This window comes from Protopterus annectens, chromosome 7.part0 (assembly GCF_019279795.1).
Source record: "Protopterus annectens isolate FY-2018-M chromosome 7.part0, PAN1.0, whole genome shotgun sequence".
Classification (NCBI taxonomy): domain Eukaryota; kingdom Metazoa; phylum Chordata; order Ceratodontiformes; family Protopteridae; genus Protopterus; species Protopterus annectens.
Window position 1 is genome coordinate 1,706,824,684 of NC_056739.1, and position 25,310 is coordinate 1,706,849,993.

The window sequence follows — 25,310 nt, forward strand, 5'->3', positions numbered from 1 at the left end:
TGTCTCTCCCATTAACACATTTAACATTCTTTCACTAAATAACACCATCATCTCACCATCCCCACGCACCAAACTACTGGGAGTTGAAATTGACTGTAAATAAACTTAAATTTGACATTCACATTTCCCAAACTGTGAAAAAAGTACATAAAAAACTTGGAACCTTATATAGGAATAAACATTTTACTACAAATAGTAGGATTGCCATCGCCCAAACACATTTAATCTCCACACTACTATACACAGCACTTATGCTCACTAACCTAAAAAAATCTGAGAAACAAAAACTAGAGTCCTGTTATAACCAAATAGCCAGATATGTTACAAACTTACCAGCCAGAACCCACCATTGCCTTGCACTCAAGCAACTTAATTGGTTAGAGCTCCCCCAACTCCTTCACTATATCAAATTAATCAAGGCCCATAAAATTCTCTATGAACCTGAGAAAACACCAGCATTGCAATCATTATTTCAGCCCTATACTTCAAACAGAACCTTACACTCTAACATCTCATAAAAATCAATGCATCCAAAAATCAAGCTGGAGACTCCCTGTTCTCAAATTATATAAGAAAAATCTGGAATATACTTCCAGATAACATAACTACCATTGCATCCCTATTCTAATTTAAAAATAATCTAAAAGCCCATCTCCTAAACAAATGGCTGTGCCCTTGCTTCACCCCTGAATAACATCACTTTCTGGGTCTCCTATCTTGTACTTCCTCTGGATAACCTACAAGTTATCTAACATCTCCACCTCTGACAGCCTATTCCTACTTCTCCTGTCACTCTTTAAATAATAATTCTCTCAGTACCAACTCTGATGTGGAGAAATAATATCTCTGACTTGTCTATGTGATCAGTTTGATAATAGTAGTAATTATTAGTATTCACTTGAAGCTATGACATGTCTGCATCTATTGCATTTTGGACACGAACCTGCAAATTTATTCTAATTACCAGTTCGATTGTCTGTTAATATGTAATAACTATGTTAGCCTAAATTAATATTTTATCACTTTTCCATACTATCTATGTACTACACTATTTCTGTATGTTCAATGTGTACTTTTTGTATAGACTATTTTGCTATTTCTGTATGTTCAATGTGGAGCTTTTCTCCCCAGGCCTCCATTGAAAAAGGACATGTGTCCAGTCGGACTTTCACAGTAAACAAATGTAAAATAAAATAAATAATGTTTTGAAGGGTTAGGGGAAGCCAGGAATTGATCAATGTATATAATGTTGGATTGATGATAATTGTATAAAAGAATATATGTGCTGTATGATGTTTTAACTGTGAACATGTCAACGTTTTATTTTCTTTTATTTAAATGTACGTTTGCCTATGTCATAAGTGGTATTCAATAAAAGTGCTAATTTAAAATTAGAAGTCAAGGAAACAATGATATAAAAACAATGGCAACAGGTTACCATGAAAAAAAAATGGAATTCAGCCCCCCCCCCAAAAAAAAAAAAAATCTGCATAACCATGTGACCTTCCCTGTCTCTCTTCTCTCCCACCTTGGCCATTCTTGCTTATTACAAAAAAAAAATGTCCCCTTCCTTTCCTCTTTGGAGACATCTCAGGATTTTGGGGTATAGGAAGCAATCCAACATGGTTAGAATTTGCAGTGGAAATCCTACTCTAAAAGAATTCCTCCTCATCCAAAAGAAAAAAAATCAAACCCGTTTGTTTCCTCCCATATTCATGCAAATGCTGGTACAAGGAGTGGTAGACTTAGTTCCCCAGTCCTAGTAAAGAAGAGGGTTTATTACGAAGTATTTAGTACCCAAGAAAGAGAGCCCTTGAAGACCTCTACTCAATCTTTTCTTTCTAAATCTATTTCTAAAAGTGCAAAATTTCAAGATGCTTACTGCAAACTTTTTTCACCTATTTCCTCCAAACTTTTTTCTTATGACCCTGGATCTCAAAGATGCTTTTCATCACATTCCAATTCACAAAGACTTGAGAACTTTAAGATTTTTGTGTCTAAATCACATTTTCAGTTTAATACTTAACCCTTTGCTCTTTCAACAGCTCCAAGGGTATCCACAAAGTGTATGGCAGAAGTAATTGTATTCTGCAGACTGAAAGCAATCCACGTCTATCTGCATTTGGATGATTGCCTCATTTTAGCATGCTCTTTTCATAATGAATCTGTTTTAAAGCCTAGAATTCAAACTCATTTTGGAAAAAAAATCTCCTAATGCCCTCTCACAGTTCAGCTTTTCTGTGATGTCTACTGGATACATTCATCTTGATGCCATATCTTCCATCAGAAAAGGTGCATCATTACTATCTTCGGTTTCTAGATCTAGCTCAATGGAATATGACCACAGCAAAACATAATCTCAGGATCCTAGGCTATATGGTATTCACTATCCTCATGGTTCCTCTAACCAGGCTACATTATTTGGAAAGTCTAGTAATTCCTCAAATCAGTTTGGATCCAAAATCCTCTCTCCTTTCCTGTACCAAAGCTGTTTTTTTTTTCTTTCAAAAACTAAACTCTTGTGGTTGGCAAACCGGGTCCTTATCAGTCCTGGTCTTCACTACCTCCACCCAAACCCAGTACAAGGGGGGTCATGGTTCAGAGAACCTGGAATCCACATTTCAAAATGAAATATGTATACTTCAAGACTGTGATGGTTTTGTTAAATGCGTTAGGAGACTTGCATCAACTGTTGACTCAAGGAACACTAATGGTGATTACAGGCTACACCACTGTGATGTGGTACATAAGCAAGAGGGAGCCAGGTCTTATGCCTTATGCAGACCAGCCATGATTGCCTTGGAAGAAACCGCTCAGCACAATTCTTTCCCTTCAAGCAACCTATATTAATTCAGAGCGGAAAACAGTAGCAGACACTCAGATCCAGGGCAAACCCTGACAAATGTATATTAAACCCATAAGTCTTCCATTCTATACACATTTTGTCATAGTCTGCATCCATCATTAACTAATGCCATGCCACATCTCTTCATCATACTCAATCAGGCATTGTAATCTTTCTGTAAACCACTCTATTGAACATTACTATTTCTTTCTATACTATTTATTATCTCTGTATGTAATTTTAAAAATTAGTAATCTGTATATTGCTTGTATCATAGTAATCTGTATATATTTTTATACTTGTATCTGCATACATTGTACGTATTTCTGTTGTAAATACAAGTTTGTTTTTGTACCATGGAGCTTTTCTCACCAAGCCTCCAGTGAAAAGGGGTGTCATAAGTGTCAGATATTCCTGGTAACCAAATGAAAATAATAATTGTTTATCAATGGAGAGCTCACCAGGTAGAGCTGTTTGCCTCCATTTCCAATAGACATTTAAATTATGTGTCAGGACACCTTGCAGAAAGGCCTAGCAAAAAGGTGCTTTTTCTTTTTTATGGTTGAGAATATATTTGTATGCCCCCTCCTTCAGTTGATAACCACAGTTCTTCTAAAGATATAGAAGGACTCTCCAAAGATACTTCTGGCAAGTCCCTTTGGGCCCAGACAACATTGATTCTCTTTTCTTATGAAACTGGCCAAGGGCATTGACCCTACTCCACAAGGCAGTGGATCACTGATCCGCCCCAGCCTACAGAACCAACTACTGTCTGGATGATAGGTTTTTGTCTCTTTTAGGGACCTTTTTTGTTCTGAGGATGTGCAACAAGTGACAAAGGAGGCTAGAAAGCTCTGCTACTAGAAGGTCATATTTGGCAAAGTGGAGAATATTTTTTAGTTGGTGCCACAGAAGAGACCAGGACCCATCCATAGCAGAGGCCCTTACCTGTGTGCATTGCTCACATTAAACCATCTTCTTCCCTGTTTCACGTAAAGTGGTTTCTGAAAGGGTGTTACGTATTTGTCCACCTAGAAAACAGGTGGCTCATTATAACATCTTAATTTTGTTCTGGAAAATCTAACCCTTCCACATTTTGAACTAGCTTTCAGGATTGACTTGAAATTCTTAATGAGGATGATTGTTTTGCTCACTGCTCTGACTTTGGCTAAAAGAGTATACAAGTTACAACATGTGAGGGTGGCCTAATGGTTAAGGTGTTTGCCTTACAAACACAAGGTACACGGTTTGAGTCTCACAAGGGATAATTGGCTAGGCTTAAAATGGTTCGCAAGGGCAGTTAGCTTAGTACTAACCTATGAATAACCTATGTGTCTGTCCAACTCTTCCACATTTTTCCAAATATATGGTAACCGTAAGAACAAACCCTTCATTTATGCCAGGTGTAGTTTCTAAATTTACGTTAAACTAATCTATCCATCTCCCTGTGTTTTTTTCTTGAACTCAGAAGCACAGATGAGAGGATTGTTCATACTTCAGATGTCCACAGGCAGCTCAGATTCTGTTTAAATAGGACTAAGAAGTTCAGAAATTCTAAAGATCTCATCTCCTTAGAGGGAAAAAAACTGCCTTCCAGTTTCTAAGCAGACAGTTTCAATATGGTTGTCCAGTTCTACTCAGTTTTGTTCCTTCCATCATGGAGAGACTCCCCCTCAGAAAGTCAAGGCTCATTCCACCTGAGCTGTAGCCAGTTTTGGGATCTTTTGGAAATGGGTAGACTCTAGAGCTATTCAAGAGGCAGCAGCATGGCCATCTGTGCACACTTTTACTAAACATTACAGGAATTAACCTTTTTTCTAGGGCCAAAACAGCTTTTACTAGATCTACCCTTCTTAGCCTCCTGGATTCTGATCCTGCTTCCTTATCATCCCATATAGCTAGAAGTTACTACAACAGTGGTCTGATAATGAACATTGTACAGCTGTATAAGTAAAATTACCCTAACAGTAAATGTTCAAATAGATAACTGCTGCAGTACTAATACCCTTCCACTAGCCCCATATTTATCTCTCTGTCAGTCTATCTGTCCTATTTCTAATGCATATCCTTCTTCTCCATTTCACCCCTATGGCTGGGGAGGGTTCCCCTCCTTTTTTCTGCTATGACATAAGTGTACAGATATAGCCTGTCTTAGATGGAGCAAGAAAGCTCTGAAATTTCACCCCATATGTCCGTTTTTATACTAGCACTTTCATGCTCCAACAGACATACTGGTGTGAGACAGCAGCCAAATCAGCTTCTGTAGAAGTCTGGAAGTCCGAGCCTTCACATGATACATTCCATATTGCTAGAAGCTACTACAACAGTGATCTACTGTTTTGGTAAATTTACTTGTGCAGCTGTACTTTTTATTTGTAGAGTAAACCTTTCTTCCTTTATATTACAGTCCTCCTGTGGACTAAGCACTCATTTCATCTTAGGTGTAATGCGTAAATTCATTTTATTGAATAGTCAGTCATACAGGATTAACAGAATAATATACAGTTATCAGCAGAAAGGTGTCATGGATGGAAAATGAATACATTCAAACTACGTTTCTGACAATAACATGCGTTGGAATGAATTGTTTGAGTTACTTTGTTTGTGCAACATATAGTAAAATCACTTCAAAAGCAACCATTCAAGACCACAAAACAAACGTATCAAAATTTTTATGGATACGCTAGAGATGCCACGGCCTAACTGCTGGGCTGCTCAGTGTATTAGCTACTGTATGTAATAAACCTGTTTCAGAAAACACCGTTTCAGTGTTTAGGTAGCACAAATTGACAGAGGAAAACATATTCACTAGGCTTTGCTGAATGAATAAGTCAGAACTGCATGTGCTTTTCTGATTAAAGCATATAAGAATAATCTGATGAACTCTTTTGCTCCAGAAGCATATAAAGTGAAACGAAGTAATTAATTTCTCACTGATGCTTATTGATTTCATTAGTTTTAAAATATCTTTCAGTGTGCCTCTTCAACATTTTATCTATATCAGACATCCTTGCCCATACATATATTTATCTACATTGAAGCATCTTCCCTCAGTCAGTGTTTCCAGTGCATTATTTTTGCAACTCTTGCTATCAAGCTTACTTCTAGTCAATGTACTTCTTTCATTGACTTTGTCTACATTCCTAGACCTAGTCCATGCATTGTCATTGGTTTCCATCACAAAATATGTTAGTCTCCTTTTTCATTCTCCATTCATATACCCCCTATCTTCTCTGACCGTCAAAAATGCCTTTATTAAAAGCAACATTAAACAGTTTGCAGTATGAAAACAGAGACGTTCATTAAGTAGCATGCAGTATAGCGCCCCATTCAGTTGGATATAAACTTTCATTTTTAAGTAAAATTTTAAATTTAATAATTATTACATTTATACTAATCATTTGGCTATTTTCGATCTGGTACTTAATGATTTCAGTCATTTTAAAATATCTTTAAGTTCATTAAGTAGCATGCAGTATAGCGCCCCATTCAGTTGGATATAAACTTTCATTTTTAAGTAAAATTTTAAATTTAATAATTATTACATTTATACTAATCATTTGGCTATTTTCGATCTGGTACTTAATGATTTCAGTCATTTTAAAATATCATTTATAATGCAACTCACATTTTGATTAGATCACATTCTTTTCCATGTAAATATTTATCCTTTTTTAAGTAATATTCTCAGTGTTCCCAGTGCATTGTTTTTCTGTAATCACCCACTTTTTTCTTTGCAACTGTTAGATCTCCTTTGTTTTATCCATAATTTTCTTTTGGAATGCAGTAAAAGGCTTCACATAAAATTTCTTCCTTGAAGTGTCTATAATTTGCTTTTCAAATTTCTTGATTGGTTAGTTGTTCCCTCTCAACTTTCGCCTGTCCTCATGTAAGTTTTTAATTCATGTTGATAGAAGACTCAATGTAATACAGGATACAATAACCTGAAATGAAGTTTCTTTTCTCTGCAGAGTCTTATGGATGGAAGAATTGCTGTTAATTTGTGTTTGTAATGAAAAGTCACTATCCACATAAACCCTCATGTCTCCAATTTTTAAGATTGCTACCTTCATCCACAAGATAGAAAGAATATTGTATTTTATCCGTTATATCTGCAGTTTAATCAGTACAGATCTAGTCAAGTTTCTCAGTCTGAAATTAAGAATATTTACTCTATGTGCTCTTTCTATTTTAATATCAGCATAGAAAGTTCCATCTAAGTGCTCAGGCATTTTTTCATAAAATCATTACAGTCCTTCTCTTTGGTTTGTTGTTTTACTGCTGTAAAGCTCAAGTTGTCTCTACATGTCATGTCCATGAGTTCAGCCAGATGTTCATCGTGTTTCACTGTTGCAGTCATTACACTTGGGTTATCCGCTGGCAGGCTACCCGCATTCGGCCCGAGTTCCAAAGTCTTGGTCCGGCATCAGTTGCTTGTCGCCTTTTCCCTGACGTCAGTGCGCCAGGGGTATAAAAAATGCAACCAATGCCATTTTCTTCAGTCTTTCTTGCCGCGTGGTGCCCGAAGCAAAAGCAGTTCACAAGTGCCGGTCGGCCGACTCCTGAGATTTTCAAAATTGAGTTTCAGAACCGAAGTCTTCAATAAAGCTAAGTACCCCATTGGGGAAACTTTTTCTTGCTCCAGACCGATGTCAGTAAAAGTTAATAATTGTATTTCTTGTGGGAAGAAAATACCTCATAAGGACTTTCACTTTTACTGTATTCCTTACCTAGGCCCTGACCACGAAGTTACTAGTTGTCAGTTTTGTGCTAGATTGAACAAATGCACTATTAAACGTCGGTTTGATTTTGCTTTACATTATTTTGGCTGAAGGTTTAATTACATAATACCGTCGGAACAACCGACGACCGGAATTTATAAAAAACGTAAAGACAAAGAAAAGGACAGGCATCCGAGGTCCAAAACTGATGACGAAGCCTCTTCTAGGCCAGTCGCTGGTTCTTAGTGAGGCGCTTTCGCAGCCCCTGACACCCGCTACCTCAGAGCCATAGGCCGTATCTGACAACCACGTGGAAACACCGAGGCCTGTGGAAACTCAAGGTATTGGGCCTATGGAAACTATTCCCTCAGATGGGTCCGGAGCCGCTGAGCAGGCATCGGCTTCTGAGGGTGTTTTCAGACCTTCACAGCTTACAATTAAGCCCACTACAGCAGCTAAGGCAAAGTTAAAAACACCATTAAAGACAAGGAAACGCATTCTACTGAACAGTCATCCATGCCAAAGAAACAGATGCTTAAAATGGCCGAAGACCTAATTACTTTAATCGGGTTCCCATCCCCCTCCTGACAAAAGGCCTAGGCAAGACACTGACTATGATTCCTCTGACCAGGTTCCTATTTCCTCTGATTCCTCTTCAGGTCAGTGATACTCTCTCTCTCCCTATGAGGACTCTGATACAGAAGAGTCTATACCTTCAGCCTCTCCGCCTGAGGATTATTCTTTTGGGGAAGCCCTGTACACCATGAGGGAGCATTTCCATTGGGAGAGCCAGGATTATTCAGAATCCAAGAAAAGGCTCAGAGACTTTCTTTTATTGCCCCAGCACAGGCCCCTGGCTATTCCCCCTGTGCTTGATATTGTTGATGTTTTCTTTGAATCCAGTCTGACTCCTGATTCTTTACCCCCTGCACCAGTCAAGCCAGACAGGTACTACAGGGTCCCTGACTCTCATAAATTTCTTTACAAAAACACTGCTGCAAATCCAGAAACAATTTCTCAGGGTCCTAAAGGGGTTAAGGCTTCCACTGCTAAAAACCCTGTCCCCTCGGATAGGGATTCCAGAGCTCTGGACAGATGGGGGAAAAAGTTTACACTTCTGCTACTTTAGCTGTAAGGGCTTTAAATTGCCAGTTTCACATGCTTAAGTATCAATAGTATCTCATGTCATTGTTAAAGCAGAAAATGGTTTCAATCTCAGAAAGTCCTGACAGTAAGGAAATACAGGATTTATTGCATGCAGCTGAACAAGTGCGAAAGCATACTTTACAATGTGGTTTTGATTCATTAGAGGCTTCTTGTAGAGCTGCAGTTACAGGCTCTGTTATTCGAAGGCATGCTTGGTTGAAAGAACAAAGTTTACCTGACCATGTTAAAGTAAAATTATTGGATGATCCACTACAGCATGATACTTTGTTTGGTGTTAAGGCAGAAGAGGTGTTAAGGAAAATGGAGGATAAAGCAAAATCAATGCAGACAGTAAAGGATTTCTTACAGGTTCAACCACCTAGGTTTAGCAGAAACCGGCCTTCAAAAAATTGGTCCTTTCCGGTGTCAGACAGGCCACAAAGAGGCAGATAAAGACGCCCAAGAGGCAGATCTCAGCCCCAAGGCTCCTACAGACCTAAACAATGGGGTGCTACAGCCCCCAAAGCAGGGGAAGACAAATCACAACCTTATAGGAAACGGTCCCGATGACTTCCCTCTACAGATGCCAAGCACTTACCTTTTGACAGCACCCCTAGGGAGAAAGCTAGCACTTTTCTCAAAAAATTGGCACATAATCACCCAGGACAAATGGGTACTGAATATTGTTTCAAGGGTTACAGGTTCCACTTTCACACGCTTCCAAAATCAAGATGTATGCCGGACCTGCCACAAAACCAATGGGCAGAGGTGCAAAAACAAATTGCTGCTCTCATGGACATGGGAGCTATTCAAAGAGTACCACAGCAAGAACAGGGGCAAGGATTTTACTCAAGACTTTTCTTAGTACCCAGAAAGGACAAAGCCTGGAGACCAGTACTGGACCTGTTAATCCTAAATACCTTCCTGGATGTTCCAAAATTCAAAATGTTAACACTACAGCAGCTTCTACCCATGCTGGGCAAGAAGGCTTGGCTAGTTACTTTGGACCTCAAGGAGGCATACCTGCATGTCCCAATCAGACAAACTTGCAGAAGATACCTCAGATTCATAGCAGGCTCAATGTATTACCAATTCTCTGCACTGCCCTTTGGCTTATCTACTGCGCCCAGGGTCTTCACAAAATGCCTGGCACCAGTAATTGCATTTTGCAGACAAAAAGGAATTCAAATATATCCCTACTTGGACGACTGCCTTATTCTAGCAGACAGCAAGGACATTCTACTAAAGCATCCGGCATTTGTAAAAAGATTACTAATTTGCCTAGGGTACACAGTAAACGAAAAGAAATTAAAACTAGTGCCCTCTCAAGAGATAATATTCCTGGGTGCAAGTTTAAATACAACTGCCCAGATGGCTTATCTCACGCCAGACAAACAAAGGCAACTGACTCAATACTTTTAACTGATGGCAACAAAGACCCAGCTCCCTGCAAGAAAAATCTGCAGGCCCTGGGCTTCATGGCGTCCCGCATTCTAATAATTCCGTATGCAAGACTGCATATGAGGAAACTACAATGGTATCTAAAAAGTGTTTGACTCAACATTGTCACAGCCTGGAGACAATCATAACTTTAATTCCCTGCTTACAACAGGAGTTTCGATGGTGGTCCCAGGCCTGTCACCACAACAAGGGACAGCCTTTCACCTTACCCACAGCCAGGCAGACATTAACAACGGATGCATCGGATTATGCCTGGGGGCACATATGGCAGGAAAATGTATTCAGGGCACGTGGCCCAAGGAACAAATGCATCTTCACATCAATCAGAAAGAGATGCTAGCTGTACAGAATGCCCTGACAGCTTTCAAGGACCTACTGCATCCAGGACAACTACTAATAAAGATGGACAATACCACAGTTATGTGGTACATAAACAAGCAAGGGGGCACACATTCCTACCCCCTATGCAGGCAAGCCATGACCTTGTGGAACACAGCACTAACCTATCAGGTACATCTGCAGGCACAAATCCTGCCAGGAACAAAAAATACACTGGCAGACGAACTAAGCAGAAATCTCATGGACCCTCACGAATGGAAACTAAATCCACAGGTGTTCAGCATGATAACAAGGAAATGGGGACGCCCAGACATAGATCTTTTTGCCTCCCCTCACAATTGCCAACTACAGAAATTCTGCACAAGAACTTATCACTCTCAAGCATGGAAAGTGGATGCTCTATCATTCAGCTGGAAAGCTCTGACAGTCTATGCCTTCCCTCCAATGCCTCTTCTTACCAAGGTGCTCCTAAAAGTCAGACAAGAAAGGCCAAAAATTATCCTGATTGCCCCAGACTGGCCACGCCAGCACTGGTACCCAATCCTAAAGAGCTTGTCTCAGGGCCCAGCATGGCCTTTACCTCAAATTCCTCATCTTCTGACTCAACAAAACAATCAGATTCTGCACAGTCAACTCAGAACCTTAAATCTGGCAGCATGGCAGATAATGTAGCCACTCAGACTGCACCTCTCTCTAAAGCTGTTATGAATGTCATTTTAGAAGCCAGGAGGCCCAGCACTAAGAAATCTTATGCAGAAAAATGAAAGAGATTCTGTGCTTGGAACCAGGCACAAGGGCTCGACCCACTTGTTCCAAATATACCTCAGATTTTACAATACCTAACTGAGATGCTGGACAAAGGTCTATCTTTCTCATCAATTAAAATCCATGCCTCTGCCATTTCAGCTCATTACAATACGGAACCTCTTATTTTTTCACATCCTCTACTAAGACAGTACCTCAGAGGGGCAAAAAACATAAGACCCCCCAGGAGAGCACCAGTACCAACTTGGGATCTCAATTTTGTTTTAGAAAAACTCACACTGCCTCCTTTTGAACCAGCAAGCACAGCTGATATAAAATTCTTATCATGGAAAACTGCTCTGCTCCTAGCAATAACTTCAGCAAGAAGAGTATCAGAGTTACAGGCATTAATGGCTGTGGAACCTACACAGACAGCTACGATTCTACTTGGACAAAACAAAAGCTTTCAGAAAAACTGAGCAACTGTTTGTAGTCTATGCTGCAGGATCACAAGGAAAACGTATCACAAAGCAGACAATTTCAAAATGGATAGGACACTGCATCCGCTTCTGTTATGCACAACATGGCAAATCAGTGCCTAAGGTCATTAGGCCACATTCTACCAGAGCAGCAGCCACTTCAGCAGCCTTTCGCAGAGGAGTACCAACCAAAGACATTTTAGAAGCTGCAACCTGGAGCTCAGTGCACACTTTCACCAAGCACTACCACTTGCCTCTCTACTCTAAATCCAGAGCAGGCTTTGCCACTGCAGTCTTGCAGGGCCTGGTAGCCTCTCCAAATCCAATCTAGACCCAGCCGCCCAACCTCAGCTTTGGGATTCAACCCAAGTGTAATGACTGCAACAGTGAAACACGATGAACATAGTACAGTTGTGTACCTACCATAAATGTAGATCTTCGAGTGCATTCACTGTTGCAGTCCAGGTTACCCTCCCACCATCCCCCTTTTCATTGCTGGGACTTCTCTGTACTTCTCAACTCTATACAACCTATGTGGTGTATTTGCTTGTAGATGAAGGAAATGTTTAGATTAGTACATGCATGCTTTTTGGCATAATTTTACAGCCTTCCTATCTGGGGGCACCTGACATCTGGGGCAAGAAAAACTGAAGAAAATGGCGTCGGTTGCATCTTTTATACCCCTGGCGCACTGACGTCAGGGAAGAGGTGACAGCAACCGACGCCGGACCAAGACTTTGGAACTCGGGCCGACTGCGGGTAGCCTGCCAGCAGATAACCCAAGTGTAATGACTGCAACAGTGAGTACACTCGAACATCTACATTTATGGTAGGTACACAACTGTACTTTTCTGTGCTATTTGCTCATATTTTCATTGCTGATCCACCACTTTTTCTTTCATTTCCTTCTTAGCAGTTTGCATACACATTATTTCCTCTGAATTCCTGGTTAGAACATCTGTTTCATGCAGCCTTCTGTTTGTCTCTATATGTTGTAACACTACCTTTTAAAAATCAGAGTGCATTTGGTTAATCTTTCTGTCTAGTGTGACTGAAGAGTTTTCTTATTTGGCTGCCATTACTATCTGCTGTACTACACTGCTTTCAGTCACCTTCTGAGTTTCCCTTTTACTTTTTCCTTCTTCATTTTACTTTCTGGATGTCATAGACATTTTATGTACCTGTTTCTGTTAACAATTTACAGTAGTCTGCAGACCTACTTCTTTTTTTTTTTTTTTTTTAACTCTTCTCTGCCCAGAATGTTGTTTTTTTAGCTTCTTACACAACTGCTGCCATATTGGTATTCCTAATTCTCCCCAATTCTTCTGCCAGGAGTGTCAGAGGTGCTTAAAGCTACCAGGAAACCTTACTCTAGGCACATTTACTTTTATAAGTTGAAGTAATTTGGCAGAAAGTATGCCCAGTTTGCTCCAGAAGGTTAGCTGATAGATCAACCTGTAACTCAACCAGTTGTACAGTTTTAGCCTCAGTTATTCATTTTTTATGCCAGCTATATTTTTTCAGTCCTGATTTTGTGGTGGGCAGAATTGGTTAAGAAGTTCCTTTAATAAGTACTGCACCTACCATTGAAGAACCTCTCCCTTCCATGGGATTTAAGTTCATGATTGACAGGCATGCCTGCTCCCCATTCAAACTTACTGATTCACTGGATTTCAAATTTAAATGTTGGAAACTGCATTGTCTGATGGCCATCATCTCTGCTCACAAGATCTCAGAGCTACAGGTCTCTGGAGATGAGAAACCACAAGTGGCCTATCATATGGGGCAGATATACCTTAAGAACAAACTACATTTCTTCTCTGAGCTGATTTCCGAATTGCTCCACAGTCTGTTCACCTCCCTATTCTCTTTTCCAAGACAAAAAATGAAGGAGTAGGAACTTTTGATACCCTGAATTTGTACCACCATTTTAGTTTTTTCCTGAGGTAGGTGCCTAAATATAAGAATGTTTAACAGCTGAACATCTCCTTTGAGTAAGGAGGGAAGAGCTGGAAGTTGCAACAATTTACCTAGAAAGGCTTTATTTGGTATTTCTTTCGCCATTAAGTGTTTCACTGCCCATTAGAAAATATTACAGTCAAAGACCACTCCAGTAAAGGTATGGCTACTTCCATTGATTTTTCAAAAATGTTCCCACCTCCAACACTTTGTTGTTCCAGTTGAAAGTGATACCTCATTGACTTTCATTAAGCAATGTTTATTACTCTCCAAGATTCTTTTAATATTTTTATCTGTCTTATAAACAAATTCAGGGGCATCTCCTACAATCCTAAAAAAAATGTCCTCATCCACAATCCTAAAAAAAATGTCCTCATCCACGTTAAAAATGGGCCAATTATATATTATGATCTTTTTAACAAGTGGGCTATTGTCGTTGAATGAAATTGCCATCAAATTTTCATACTTCGGTGTGTCAACCTGGTTATTGACCTGTTCATTTACTGGTATATATTTACCTAAAAGAGGACTGTATTTCAAACCTCTGTCTCTAGGCACCTCATCATGTATGCCAGTCAGTAATTCTTGAGGATAACCCCTCTCCAGAAACATTTCACACATTCTGTCTCGGTCTTGAATATTTCACTTAGATGCCATTCTAGCTGCTTGTATGAATTGGGTGTAGGAGGTGCAATCAGTACCATTGTATTATTGGTAAACAGTCTGTTGTTTTGAAGAATTATTGCCATTCCAGAGTAACATGTATAAAAGGTAATTGTGGCACAAAAGGATTGGTTTATGTTGCAATTTGTACTAAATGTTAATCTTTTTTTATATTGGCAAAATGGACAGGAGCTTGGGTAAGAGAATGTGCGAGCACCTATACAGTCTTAGGAAGAAAAAAAAAAGTAATGCTTTGTATAAACATTCTTTGGAGAGTGAGGGCTTTGAAAATTTGAATTTGGAATTTTAGAAAAAATACTGACAGTTGGCAGAAGTGGGCAATGGGAAACAAGAATAGAATACATGGAGCTTGTCTGGCAAGTTAGGTTGGTCGCTACTACACCTCTAGGTCTGAATGATCAAATTTCAATTTACCCTGTTTTAAAAAATTATGATGGAGTTTTGAATCAAGTTTTTAGTGCTTAACCAAAAATGACCAGGTAGGTAAGACTCCGGAACTCTTTCTTATTAAAACCACAGTTAAGTGCTTTCGTCTGCAAGGAAAAGATTTTATAGTTGTTTAAGTATTGTAATGATATTGTATAGAACTTTTCTTTATTTTTAAAGTATGAAGGTTTTTTTATGTGCCTGTTTCTTTAAAAATTGTTGGGACAGAAGCACCTAACATTATTTGCATGTGGAATAAAACATTTTATCTGTTTATCAAACATTTCCATTTGGATGGAATTGGTTAGGTTTGTTAATAATTGTTGTAAGATTTATTAGTGCTGGACCTCTGGACCTCTCCCTGTGACTGTGTGGATCCAGTGTTTTGTGTGTGTGTGTATGTATATATGTATATATATATATATATATATATATATATATATATATATATATATATATATATATATATATATATATAATGTGTGTGTGTGTGTGTATATTTATATACACACACATACAAATATACACATGCAACCAATGTTAAGTTATAATGCCATGTACATAAGCTTGTATATGTATATCAGCAGTGATTTAGTGTGTCAGGAGTATTCTGTTTTCTCTGCAGCTGTGTGACTGTGGATTAGTATATTTAAGTGGGGGGTATAAAAACTGTAGTCATATATGTGTATATATATATATATATATATATATATATATATATATATATATATATATATATATATATGGGTCCCCTTCACATGGTCGACAGTTCATATAATCGACACTCATTTGGTCGACAGTTCATTTGGTCGACAAGCAGATTTGCCCCCTTCCCCAATGTTGTGCAACCCTGGAGTTGATATATATAGTTAGGGGGTGTGGGGCACAGCCTCCCACATTGGTGTGGGAAGCCCCCACCTAAAATGCTTGTCGATCAAATGAACTGTCGACCAAATAAACTGTCGACCATATGAACTGTCGACCATGTCAGGTAGACCCATATATATATATAGATATATATATATATATATATATATATATATATATATATATATATATATATATATATATATATAAATATGTATTTATATGTGTGTATATATATATATATATATATATATATATATATATGTGTGTGTGTGTGTGTGGGTATGTATGCACTTTTTGGGTGTATAGGTCATCATTCTCTTGTGTTTTTGTTTTCTCCAGGATATTCAGGAATTGCTAGAGAGTTGGTCAGATTATCTGAAGAATGCAATTGCCATATACCTTCGGGCTCCAAGCTACAACAAGGCCACCTTTTTCAGTGGGAAGAATCCTCCCTTGAAGAAAGACAGTCCTAATCTTCACTACATTCCCTTTGCTACCCGAAGAGCTACCTTTAGCGAAGTCAAGCGAGTCCATGAGTTACTGTCAACAGTTCATATTTATGGTAAGCACGAGTCAACGGTTTCATATTAGGCTTATATACATCTACATATATAAATGTGTGTATATGCGTATGCTTTCTTACATATATTACCTTATTTACTGTGCTTTTGCCACTTTGCTGCAGCGGTTAACCATGTTTCAGTTACAGGTGTAAACCAACCCATCCAAAAGTAAGGTAAAGCAGCTCCACGGCAACAGCTTGTCACAGATTCAAATTTTTATTAAATGCAAATGTTAAAAAATCGTAATATAAGCACTTTCTTCTGCCTCTGCAGACTTCATCAGATACAAATGGATAAAATCAAGCAAATGGATTTAAATAAATGACACGCATCAATGTATTGTTACACACCCACCCCTTATAACAGCATGTAAAGTGTCCCATCACCTTTTTTCCTTTAATCTGCACACCAAGTAAATACAGTATGACAGTACTAAAATACTTGTATTAAAGACACATTTTTTAGGATGCTACTTCAGTAAAACTTTCCTACTTCAGTTAATATTTTATAGCCTTATAAAAATCAAACTATAAAAATATAAAATGTAAATAGGTATTCACAATCAATATATATTTAACTTTTAAAGTTACAAAAAATAAAATAAACCCACTGGAAGGAATAATAGCTTAATGGTTAAGGTGCCCACCTCAAAAACAGAAGGCGCAGGGTTTGACTCCACCAAGGCAACGAGTCAAGCTCATATAGTCTACAAGGGCACCAAACTTGGCACCAACCCATTAGACCATAAATCTATACCTGTACATTATAAATAATATCATTGTTCTTATACATATTTTATAAAGCCTTGTCTCAGATAAAAAATCGTGCCATGAAGTAAATTTCAGTAATATTTATATATGTATAATATTCACCACCATCACCTTTCCAGTACCTTTAGCTTTAGGGAGAAATATATATCCATTGGGTGTATCCTAAAGCCAAAGGCACTGCACAAGGCACTGCACCTTCTGTTTTTGAAGTATAAAATATTAATTGAAGTAGGAAAATTTTATTGAAGTAACATGCTAAAAAAGGTGTCTTTTTAATACAAGTATTTTAGCGGTTGCATTTTAACATTTTGATAGAATGTTTTATAGTTCAGTAAATGAACTTATTCATTGTATTATATACATTTTATTGAGAATGTTGATCATTCAGTTTTAAAGTATAAGTGATAGTTAACTTTAAGACATTAGATAATTGAGTATGACATGTGATGCGTATATAAGGTGATGTAAAGATTTTTAAAATGTAACGGTCTGATGAAGCTGTAGTGAAAGCACTTACTGGTACCTGCAATAAATTACTGGATTTTATACAAACGAAGTTTGCCTCGATTATACTTAATACTGGAAAAACTGTTAGTCCGTGGTTGTTCCTTGGTCATAATTGTTGGGATTTATAGCATTGTTATACATTGTATTTATTTGGTGTGCAGATTAAAGGAAAAAAGGTGTTGGGCCACTTTAAATGCTGTTAGAAGGGGTGGGTGTGTACCAATACATTGATGTGTGTTATTAATTTAAATTGTTTGATTTTATCCATTTGTATCTGATGAAGTTCTGCAGAGGCAGACAAAAGCGCTTATATTAAAACTTTTTAATGTTTGCATTTAATAAAAATTTGTATCCGTGACTATCTTTACCTTGCTTTTGGATGGGTTGGTTTGCTCCAGAGTTTTCTTAGTCTGCAGTGTGTTTGTCAATTACAGGCATACCTCTCAACATGGAAACATCAAAAATCTGGACAAGGCCCATGAAAAATGGTACAAATCTGTACGCTGATTAACATCTAATTTGCATACATAATTACATAAACCAACCCACTCTAATGGAATTGTGGGATACCAATTTTCAAACACAAACTGAAGAACAGACAGCCAAAATATGGCACCAGAGTCCCCCTGCAGCCATTCCAATGTCCCATTACCTGGCAATTTATCCCCATTTACCATAAACACTAATGTGTGCATACTGCTTTACTTCTACAATGATTATTTGGATTTTATTTTTACATTTTGCAGCACAACAATGCACAAACACTAACAGACATTTCCTAAACAAAGCAATACTGTCTCACATAGAAAATAGACTTGGCATTAAAACTTCTCTGCCCTTGAAACTCACACTAATTGAAATAGCATTGAAACCCACACACCACAGCCAAAGTAAATGCATCTGGCCAATGGTGGATAAAGATTACTTTTGGGATGTTTTCAAATCATTGGCCCCTTGCACACAAAACAAGAAACATACATGTGTTCTTTTCTTTGATGCACCTTCCTGACTTTATTAAGTTATATTCCTTATATAGTACAACACACTTGTTAGACAGAGCCATTTTAAATTTGTTTGAACATTTTTCCAGTAGGCTGTACTGTAGGCAATGAAACAAAATGCATGAACCAATAATGACAAAACTACCCAATTCAGAACATTTCCATCATAAAAGTCTACTTCTACACCCACACTATAAATAGAATGACAGTAGTGTAAGCCATAGGCATCTTGCACAGCTTCTTGCACTTATTTTCAACTTCAGTTTTTTTTTTGGAGGGGGGGCAAAAGGTTAAAAACCAGGGACACATTTTAAACATTGCTTGTATAATTTTGGAAAGTTGCTAGAATAAAATGTGTTACCACCATGCATGTCACTGGCAAGTCTTGAACCCAGGGCCCTATGCACTACAGTCAGAACAGAACAACATACCTGCGCCAAATCAGCTGTTTCCTGAAATAAAGGAAGACTGAAACTTAATGACTATCATTTAGTGAATTCAGTTCTCACTTCTCACCATAGCTTTCAACCTCTTAGCACAAAAACACCTGGACAAACAATGCCAATAATGGGGAAATACAAATTCAGTTTTCACTTCTTACCGTAGCTCTCAACTCTTAGAACAAACACCTGGACAAAGCTCACAAGTGGTGGTGGCTAGGGACGTAACAGGGACACATTTTTAAACATTGCTTGTATAATTTTGGAAAGTTGCTAGAATAAAATGTTGTGTTACCAACATGCATTTTACTGGCAAGTCTTGAACACAGGACCCTATGCACTACAGTCAGAACAACATACCACTATGCCAAATCGGCAGCCTCCTACAAAATAGGAAGACTGAAACTTAATGGCTATCATGTAGTGAATTCAGTTCTCACTTCTAACCATAGCTCTCAACCTCTTAGCACAAAAAAAATGGACAAACAGCAAAGCCTTAACTCTCAACTCTTAGCTCATAAAATCTAGACAAAGCTCAGAAATGGTGGCTAGGGACTTTAGGCTCTTTTTAGCCTGTACCAAAGGTACAGGGTTTGAGCCTGCAGACCTCTAGCCACCAGGTGCAATACATGGGGGCATTTTCACACACAGACACACACACACACACACACACACACACACACACACACACACACACACACACACACACACCTTGTGTCCAAATCTGCTAAGCTTCCCTGACTCCAGTCCTGCTGAATAATACATCCAATCCTGGTTGCGATGCCCTGCTGAATAATACATCCACTGCTTGCCCCAAACATGCAGCTGCTATAAAATGGTCCTGCTGAGCTGCCCCGACTCCAGTCCTGCTGAATAATACATCCAATCCTGCTCATGATGTTCTGCTGAATAATACATCCACTGCTTGCCCCAAACATGCGGCTGCTATAAAATGGTCCTGCTCGCTGAAATAAATTCAGTTGTGCACACTGCAAAGATATATCCACTCCTGCATGTGCATTGCACCAAAACATGTCCTGCTCACTCTTGCAATGCAGTGAGTGCGTTTGCAGCTGCTATATCTAAAGTGTAACCCGTAATACATCTAAACCCCATGTAACCATGTTCCTGCTCTTGGCTGCTGCTAATAAAGCTCCATATATTTCCCGCTCACTGGAAATGATAGCATGAGCTCAAGGAGCTCAATTCCGACTGTCTGATAGCCCTGACGGAGCTGACGTCATCACGCATGTGATGATGTCAGCTCAAACAGCGCGAACTTCGAAAAAATTAATAAAACTACAAGAAAAAAATCAGAAATGAAGGGGTGCCACTTGGGAATCGTGGCACCCCTTCATTTGGACTCCAAAACTCTGTAAAAAAACGAGTAATTCGGTATGGTTGAGAGATCTGATTACAGGTGTAGTCATGTCTCCACCATTCTTTTTGATTTGGTTCAGAAGGAGGCTCCCTTTTAATGTAGTCATGATATCATGGTCCCTGCCCCATGACCTGCTCAACTAACCACTGAGACAGAAGACCACATACCACAAAATCAGCTTCTCTTACTTCACTTTATTGTGTTTTTGTTTTCTTCACCAGTTAATGTGCTTTGATTCAGGATTTACATTTTGGGTAAGAAATTATACAATTCACAAGAATAACAAACTTCTTTGAAATTAATTATTTATATTATGCTACCATATTATATGTCTTTAGTGTTTTCTGTACACAAACCTGTCTTATAATTGCCCTGTATATTATCTGGCGTAATATGTCCTTTACATAGTTCGCAATACAAGTCTGTATTAATGAACTTGCCTTGATGCCATTCTTTTTCCTTTTAAAATTCAGTTACTCGGTATTTATTCTAGGTGCTCTCTTTGTATAGTAGCATTAGTGAGTGCTTTCAGAAACATTGGTCACCAAGAATTCCACATCCCATGATATCAATCGCAGATATTTTCCTTCCTATAAAATCTTCCACTACTGTTTATTTTTCCTCTATTTTTGAACTTTGTGCAGCTGACCATTGGCTACATCTGTAGCCTTTCCTCAACTAGACACCAGGAGTCACTTTTGACCCTTGGATCTGATCCAGTATCTTTTCCATTGTGTAAGAAAAGATTGAGGCATCCCAGTGTAGCATCATTAGTATTTTTGGTTTATTCCCTTCGTATTCCAAGCCCCAGTGCCCAACATGCAGTGATATGAAGCCGTTAAAGTTGGGAATATCTATTGGTACATGGCCCAATTTTTTGTAAGTTTAGGATACATTCACCATCTCCACTGGGGGGCTTTCTTCTACCTGTAATAGATGAGCAAGTAAGGTACCACTACATTTTCTATCCCCCAAGTCAGCTACTCAGATGTTGGGCTCACTATGAGTCAAAGTAAGGGCTGTATACCTCTGTGCTGTGGAACCAGCTATGTTGCCCTGTTTCTTAGAATTAATGAGAGTTTATTCATGCTCTGGCAAGCTTCTGAATAACAAACTTGTCTGCAATCCCAGAAGCAAGGAGGAGAAGAGAGTGCTTGCCCTGGTATGCAAATTAAAAGGGCTCTTGACTTAGTTATGACCCCAGGATTAGAATTTGAGCATCATCTCATGCTGTGATGTTTGAAGCAAAGAATCTTTGCTTGGGGAAACCGCTGTGTGTAAGAACTCTTACTTTTAAGCAATATTTGGATCATTGTGGGAGTCCAGATGAGAACTACCTAAACAATCTGTAGTGGATTTATGTTGTAAAGTTTGTTGTTAATGTACTTTCTGTTCATTGAGATTGGACGTGGCTGAAAGGGGTCAATAGACCAGGCCACCTTCCCAGTTAAAAAATATTAAGTAAGTAAGTAAATAAAACAGAAAGCAAACATGTCACTGTACTTACTACTAAGAAACATTTTCTGGAGGCAAGACAGGCACCTGGAGGTACACAGGTACTCTTTTTTTTTTTCTTTACAAGGAGAAGGAACTTGAGTGCATATTGTTATATCCTAGATTCCTTGATTGCTGTATGCCACAGGTATATGTACAGCTAGTATATCTGCTGTCTCCATTTAGGAAGCTTAAGAATGAGTAGGAAGAAAGTTTAAGGATGGTTTGATCTGATGTTACATGGGAAGGGATATTGTTAAACTTGCTGGCTTGTCTTTGCATACTCCCAGTGGTCTTCACCAGGTTTAAGCTGTTCCAGGTAACCAAGAAAGTAAACAAACAGGAATCAACAAAATCCACAACCAGTAATAAGGTCCAGGAATGAAAAATGCAGGCCAACCGAAGTTTCAGTACTTTAATAAAACAACAGGATTGAGGGTTTCATATAAAAATACTTCATTAGAATCAAATGCATAAGCACAAATGCCATATTTAAATACCCCTCCCTATAGTCACATGATTCATGCATCATAGGTAACTGCTTAAAGAAAAAAAACACTTTAAAAAACATGACAAGTATTTTCTGTCTAAAACATTTTTTTATAAGACAAATTTACACACCACACATTAATGACACAAAATGAACTTTCACAAGCCTATACATAATTATTAGCTTCTGCTAAAAAAAATATTATTTGTTAGACAATGCCTGATAAACACACACATAAATGAATGTTAGCTAAACAATATAGGATTTAAGTTTTAAGACACTAGCTATTGACACCCCTTCATTAAGACCTGGAGAGATGGTTGCATTTACTCTGAACTGCCAGTGCAGTTCCCTTTCTTCCAACTTATCCTCCCACGGTCTCCCCCTAAGGTCCTGTAACACTTGTTCCAGAATAAAAAAATGAAACTATGACTGGGGTACTCAGGAATATGTTTAGCCAGAGCATTTCTGCTATCCTGCTTTTTAATATCCACTTTATGTTCATATATACATTCTTTAATTTTTATCTTTGTTTTACCAAGGTAATATCTCCTACAGAATGGACAGACAGCAGCATAAACCACCCCAATGCTATTACAATTACAAAAATTCCTAGATCTAATTGTCATCTGGTTTAAAACCAGGGTATCCCCTTCCAAGATGTCATTACGATAATTACAAAAGCCACATTTATAGGTGCCAACCCTTTTTTCACTACGTCCATATTCACAATGCACAGATGTATGTTCTAGGTAATTTTTGATGGTCCTGCCTCTTCTAAAAAACACAGATGGGCTATATCCTAATTTTCCCCCTAATTCTTTAAAGAGGAGAAAAAATCTGCCAGTTTTTGGTCAGTATTCCCCTAATCTGGGATGTTTCATTACAAAACTCCGTAACAAAAGCTTTTTGCATGTTAATCCATCAGCATGTCTCCTAGAAAGGGGCGTTAAACAATGTTTTAGGCAGAAAATGCTTTTCATGTTTTTTTAGTGTTTTTTTCTTTAAGCAGTTATCTATGATGCATGAATCATGTGACTATAGGGAGTGGTATTTAAAGACTGTGTTTGTCCTTATGCATTTGATTCTGATGAAGTATTTTTATATGAAAGTGCTCAATTCTGTTGTGTTTTATTGAAGTACTGAAACTTCGGTTGGCCTGCATTTTTCATTCCTGGACCTTATTGCTGGTTGTGGATTTTGATTAAGCTGTTCCAAGAGTGGCGTTTAAATCCTGACTACCTGACTAAAGGAAGAAGTTGAGAATATTAGCAAATGGCAAATGTTGGAGATGTCATTCACCTGAGGAGGAGTATGTTCATATTGTCTGAAAGTGCCATGGTGTACACACAACAGGTCAGGACTAAAGTGGGAGCAGGCATTGGCGTGGGCTGTTATGTTTCTGCTATCTTTACTAAAAATATCTGATTACTTGTTACTTGGCACCTGTAATGAGCAAGGTTCTGTTGATTCTGATCTCAGGAAGGTTTCTTTGCAAACTGTTACCATCACCTGGGCAGAGATCATTAAACCCTGGGAACTCCTTCTGTTTATATAGGTATGAGCATAAGCTGGCTAGAGAAGAAAAAAATGAATGGACCAACCCACCATTTTTGTAGGAACTTTTAGATTTTCAATCTGTTTGCACTCACTGGAAGCAGTCCTCACCTTGGAAGATGCAGACACTTGTGCAGTCACTGAGACCTGGTTTAAGGCTGTGGAGAGCAGCCCAGCCATACCGGGTTACATCTCCTTCCACACTTTCAGACCACAAACTGAAGGCATGAAAACTAAAGGCGGTGGTGTATCAATATTCATTAAAGATCAATACACCTCTAGATTGGTTAAACAGTATGATTCCCTTGAGATACTTCAGGTGCAATTAACTGTTGATAGGGCACCTATTCATGTCATTGCCAGCTACAGGACCCCCCTCCATGAATCAGGACACCTACTCTGCCTATTTGGATCTACTTGAGTCTGTCTAGATACATCCAAACTCCATGGTTTTGGGCAACTTTAACTACCCATCCATTGACTGGGTAAATTACTCTTGCTCAGACTCACTTGCCCAAAGGTTCCTGGACTTCGTTAACTCCAGTGCCCTGGACCAGTTGGTTGACACCCAGACAAGGGGTGCCAATATCCTGGATCTGGTGCTTACCGATATGGGGGACCACTGTAGCACACCCAATGTGAGGTCTTCCCTGGTGAGATCTGACCACAGATCAGTGTCATTCGAAGTAACTATCACCCCACCCCCCAACAGCAACTAAACTAAAAAACTTCTCCAAAGCGGATTATAACCTTTTACAGTATGGTATGATTATAACCTTCACTGCATCTCCCCCTTCAGATGGAACTGGCAGCTATGCTGTGTTCTGTACCAATGCTTGACTTCATAACATCCCAGGTTGCATCCTACATGGGCTACAACAAGAATTAGTAACACCATTGGGTACTCTTTTTCAGTCATAGTCTAAGCACCGGCTTCATCCCAGCTGAATGGAAAACTGTCACCATTATTCCCTTGAACAAAGGTGGTGCTTCCACTGACCCCAGGAACTATAGACCTATTAGCCTGACTAGCTTATCTGCAAGGCCATGGAATGAATCATCATGGACCTTATCAACAAAGATATAGGTAATCTCCAAACACTTGACACTACTCAGTTTGAATTTGTTAAAGGGAGATCATACCTGTTAAACCTGGTAGACTTCTTCGAGACAGTAACCAAGACCCTGGACGAGGGGAAATCTGTGCATACAGCCTACCTAGACTTAGCCAAGGCTTTTGATACTATCCCTCACTCAGGCTTCATTGACAAACTCGACCAGGTAGGTGCCTAAAACTGATAGGCCAAAGACTAGCCATAAAGACGATCGAATGGGCTATTGAGGATAAGAAAGAATTTATGTATTGTTACTGTTATGTAAAAAGCCCGAAATTTCCAGACATAAGATATACAAAAAGAGTAACAGAGAAATTA

At 38.7% G+C, this 25,310-nt stretch overlaps 1 protein-coding gene across 9 annotated transcripts in view; it reads left to right on the forward strand.

Annotated features, from left to right (window-relative positions):
- The window catches only part of ANKZF1 (ankyrin repeat and zinc finger peptidyl tRNA hydrolase 1), a 450,598-nt gene that overhangs the window by 285,429 nt on the left and 139,859 nt on the right, over positions 1 to 25,310 (forward strand). For all 9 annotated transcript variants that reach the window (XM_044078230.1, XM_044078233.1, XM_044078229.1 and 6 more), the window contains one exon: positions 16,014 to 16,236. In XM_044078230.1, the coding sequence (XP_043934165.1) occupies positions 16,014 to 16,236 (223 nt within the window). The remainder of the gene's footprint in view (positions 1 to 16,013; positions 16,237 to 25,310) is intronic.